At 42.9% G+C, this 3,935-nt stretch overlaps 1 protein-coding gene across 1 annotated transcript; it reads left to right on the plus strand.

Annotated features, from left to right (window-relative positions):
• On the plus strand, positions 3,038–3,899 carry LOC109225938. The gene is made up of 3 exons (XM_019390746.1): positions 3,038–3,316; positions 3,431–3,813; positions 3,866–3,899. The coding sequence occupies exons 1-3, from the start codon at positions 3,038–3,040 to the stop codon at positions 3,897–3,899; spliced, it is 696 nt and encodes a 231-aa protein (XP_019246291.1).

Genomic DNA, 3,935 nt, shown 5'->3' on the forward strand with positions numbered 1-3,935 from the left:
ATGGCACCAGCGGAGTTGAAAGAATTGAAGGAGCAGCTTCAGGAACTCCTAGATAAGGGGTTCATTCGGCCTAGTGTGTCACCTTGGGGTGCGCCAGTTCTGTTTGTGAAGAAGAAGGATGGCACAATGAGAATGTGCATCGATTATAGGCAATTCAACAAGGTAACAATTAAGAACAAGTATCCCCTGCCTCGCATCGATGATTTGTTTGACCAGCTTCAGGGAGCGAGGGTGTTTTCAAAGATTGATCTCCGTTCGGGCTATCACCAGTTGAAGATCAGGGATTCAGATATTCTTAAGACTGCTTTCAGGACTAGATATGGTCACTATGAGTTTCTTGTCATGTCTTCGGGCTGACCGATGCCCCAGCAGCATTCATGCATTTGATGAACAGTGTATTTCGGCTTTGATAAGAGGCTGAATTTAGGTAATTTAGCAATTATTTATGCTCCCGTTTGATTATGTTCCGATGTTATAATATGGTTAATTGATTAAAATGGGCTCTAATTGTGAATCATATACATTGCAGGATGAGGAGCCTATGTGATGCCTTAAAGAGGTGATTGGAACTACTTTAGAGCAAAAATGAACCCTCAGAGCTAAGGACGCACGAAGACGAGGAGAAAAATCAAGGAAGTAAAATGCTGGGCTAGCGCGCCCAGGTGTGCGCCCGCGCATATTGTAGCGCGTCCAAAACAGAAGGTTGGCTTACTAGCGCGGTCAAATGCGCGCCCATATGCGCGACCGCGCTAGTCCAAATTCCGTAAATTGTTTACCAGGGGTGTAATTGGAAATCTGGAGGAAACCCCACTTAACCTATATAAAGTCAAGCTCGCCCAAGGTTAATTTATCAAGTTTTTCATAGTCTAGAGGGAAAAATAGAGAGGCAAGAGGCAAGGAGGAGATTTAACCATCAGTTTCTTCTTTTCTTCTCGTTGTTTTTGCTAATTGTGATGAATTTGAACCCTATTGTGATGAACATGAGTATGAGTGGCTAAACACCCATTGTTCTGGGGTTGTGATTTAGCCATGAATATTGTTGTTTGATATTATCTTGACCTTGATTATAATTCACCACTATATGGTTGTTTCTTCAATTCTGTATTTAATTGCTTAATTGTCTGGCCAACAGTTAGGTTCTATTTACTATCTATGCTATGCTTGGGAAAGCCATGCTTAGACTAGAGAAGAATTGAAGAAAGCATGATCTTAACCCTTAGGGGGAGCGGATTTGTGGTTAGTATAAGAATATACCTAGTCACCGTGCTTAATTAAATATCGTAATCTTAATGCGTTCTTAATAGGTTGATTCCACAGGAATATAGGCATTAATCTATTGAGAATAGGTGAGTAGTACTTCGGGAGAAGGCTATGAGAGCATTTATCGATTAATTAGCAATCATGGGTGAATTATATGAAAGGGAGAGTTAATTAGAACACAATACGAATGGTGAATAGATCACAACCCTGGAATACTTGTCTCTACTGAATACACAGCAATCAATTCGTTACTTGATAATTTAGTTTTACTTAGAATCATAGTATAATATAATCATATAATTGGATTTTGATTTTTGCTAGATTGAATAGCAATTTGAGTAATTCCGTGAGTAGTTTACACAAGTCTCTGTGGGTTCGACTCTCAACTTATCATTATATTACTTGTCGACCACGTATACTTGCGTGTGCGTTTGGCCGCAACAAGTTTTTGGCACCGTTGCCGGGGACTTGAATATTAGCTACTTGCTAGGTTTTGCATTAATTGCTTATTTTGTCTAGTCTAACGTTACTTGATTGTTGCTCAGATCTCAGGAACTTTGATTGAATGCGTAGGGTCAGAAGCCAGGACCGACTTCAAGGCTTTGATCCTGAACCTGAGAGAACATTTCACAGGAGGTTGAGGGAAGCAAGGGACACGAATAATATTCAGCCACTTGTTCAATTTCCTATGGACATGGCAGAGGAGAAACCCATGGCTGTTCAGGAGGTAGCAATGCCCAGCATTGCTAATGTCACCTCCAGTATCGTGAAGCCCAGGATCACCAGGCACTTTAAGCTGAAACAGAGTATGATCCAGCTGCTTCATGCAAACGGGCAATTTATGGGTCTTCCACATGAGGATCCGCAGCAGCATATTCTGAACTTCTTGGAGATTAGTGATACTAATATCACTAACGGGGTCACTCCAGATTATGTGAGACTCGCACTTTTTCCATTCTCTCTGTTGGGTGAGGCTAAGCGATGGCTAAAGGTAGAACCAGCTAACTCCATTACATCATGGAATGATTTGGCAAGAAAATTTCTGGCAAGGTTCTTTCCTTCAGGCAAAACTGCAAAGATCAGAAGTGAAATAGTGGCCTTCAAACAGAAAACAGGTGAATCGTTGTACTCAACTTGGGAAAGGTTCAAGGGGCTACTCAGAGACTGTCCTCATCACAATCAGACGAATGAAGTGTTAGCTCACACTTTCATAGAAGGGCTACATTCTGAAACTAAGATCGTGGTAGATGCTGCAGCTGGGGGTCAAGTGTTGGAGAAAAGCTTTGACGAGATATATGCTTTGTTGAACAAATTTTCCAAGAGCAATCCGGATTGGCAAGGAGAGATGGGCAGACACACAGTGCAAAAATCTGCAGGGGTTCTTGAGTTAGATGTTGTCTCAGCATTATCAGCGCAGATTGCTACACTGGCCAATCAAGTCAACCAGATGAACTTGAGTATAAACAAGCAACAAGCACAACCGGTACAACAGGGTCAAGTTTTTTGTGAAATATGTGGAGAGGGTCACACGAGCGACATATGCCCCGCGAATCCAGAGTCTGTCTGCTTTGTGGGTAATTCAGGTAGGGGCCACACAAACCAATATGGGAACACTTACCATCCCAACTAGAGGAACCACCCAAACTTCTCTTGGGGTGGAAATCAGGGCACTCAGAATCAATACAGGCCTCAAGCACCTCAACAGCAATATAGACTACCTCAGGTTGAAAAACAAGCGAGTCCTACAGGTCACCTTGAAGACATGTTTAAAAAGATGATGGCTGAACAGCAAGCCCTCGCCACAACAGTAAGAAATTTGGAGCGTCAAATGGGACAGCTGGCTAGTGCTCAAAACACCAGACCGGCTGGAGCTCTTCCAAGTGACACTGAAGCAAATCCTAGGGCGACCTTTAATGCCGTGTCGTTGAGGAATGGAAGACAACTGGAAGAAGTTCAACCTAAAAAGAGGAAACATGTGACTTTTAATGAGAGGCCAGCCATTGTAGAATCAGCATCAGAGTTAGCCAAGGAACCAGTGAAGCCATCTGGAGGGGCGGTGGCTGAGTAATCCCCACAATTGGTTGCAAGGCCACCACCTCCTTTCCCTCAAAGACTGCAGAAATTACGAGACAATGCTACATATAAAAAGTTTCTTGATATCTTGAAGCAGGTGCAAATTAATATTCCATTGGTTGACATCTTACAAGAAGTACCCAAATATGCAAAGTACATCAAGGACATTGTGGCGAATAAAAGGAGGCTGACCGAGTTCGAGACTGTGGCACTCACTGAGGAGTGCAGTTCCAGAATTCAAGGCAAGTTACCTCAAAAATTGAAGGATCCAGGTAGCTTCACTATCCAAATCACGATTGGTAAACATGCTGTTGGGAGAGCTCTATGTGACCTTGGAGTAAGCATAAATTTGATGCCGCTATCTATATTCAGACAGTTGGGGTTGGGTGAACCACGCCCAACAACAGTTATCTTACAGTTAGCTGACCGCTCCCTTGCTCATCCTGAGGGAGTCATTGAAGATGTGCTAGAGCAAGTGGGGTCTTTTATCTTCCCAGCTGATTTCATCATCCTGGATTATGAGCCTGATCAGGAAGTCCCATTTATTTTGGGGCGTCCATTCTTAGCCACGGGCCGAGCTATTATTGATGTTTGTGAAGGAA

The sequence above is a fragment of the Nicotiana attenuata genome, chromosome 5, assembly GCF_001879085.1.
Source record: "Nicotiana attenuata strain UT chromosome 5, NIATTr2, whole genome shotgun sequence".
NCBI classification, from domain to species: domain Eukaryota; kingdom Viridiplantae; phylum Streptophyta; class Magnoliopsida; order Solanales; family Solanaceae; genus Nicotiana; species Nicotiana attenuata.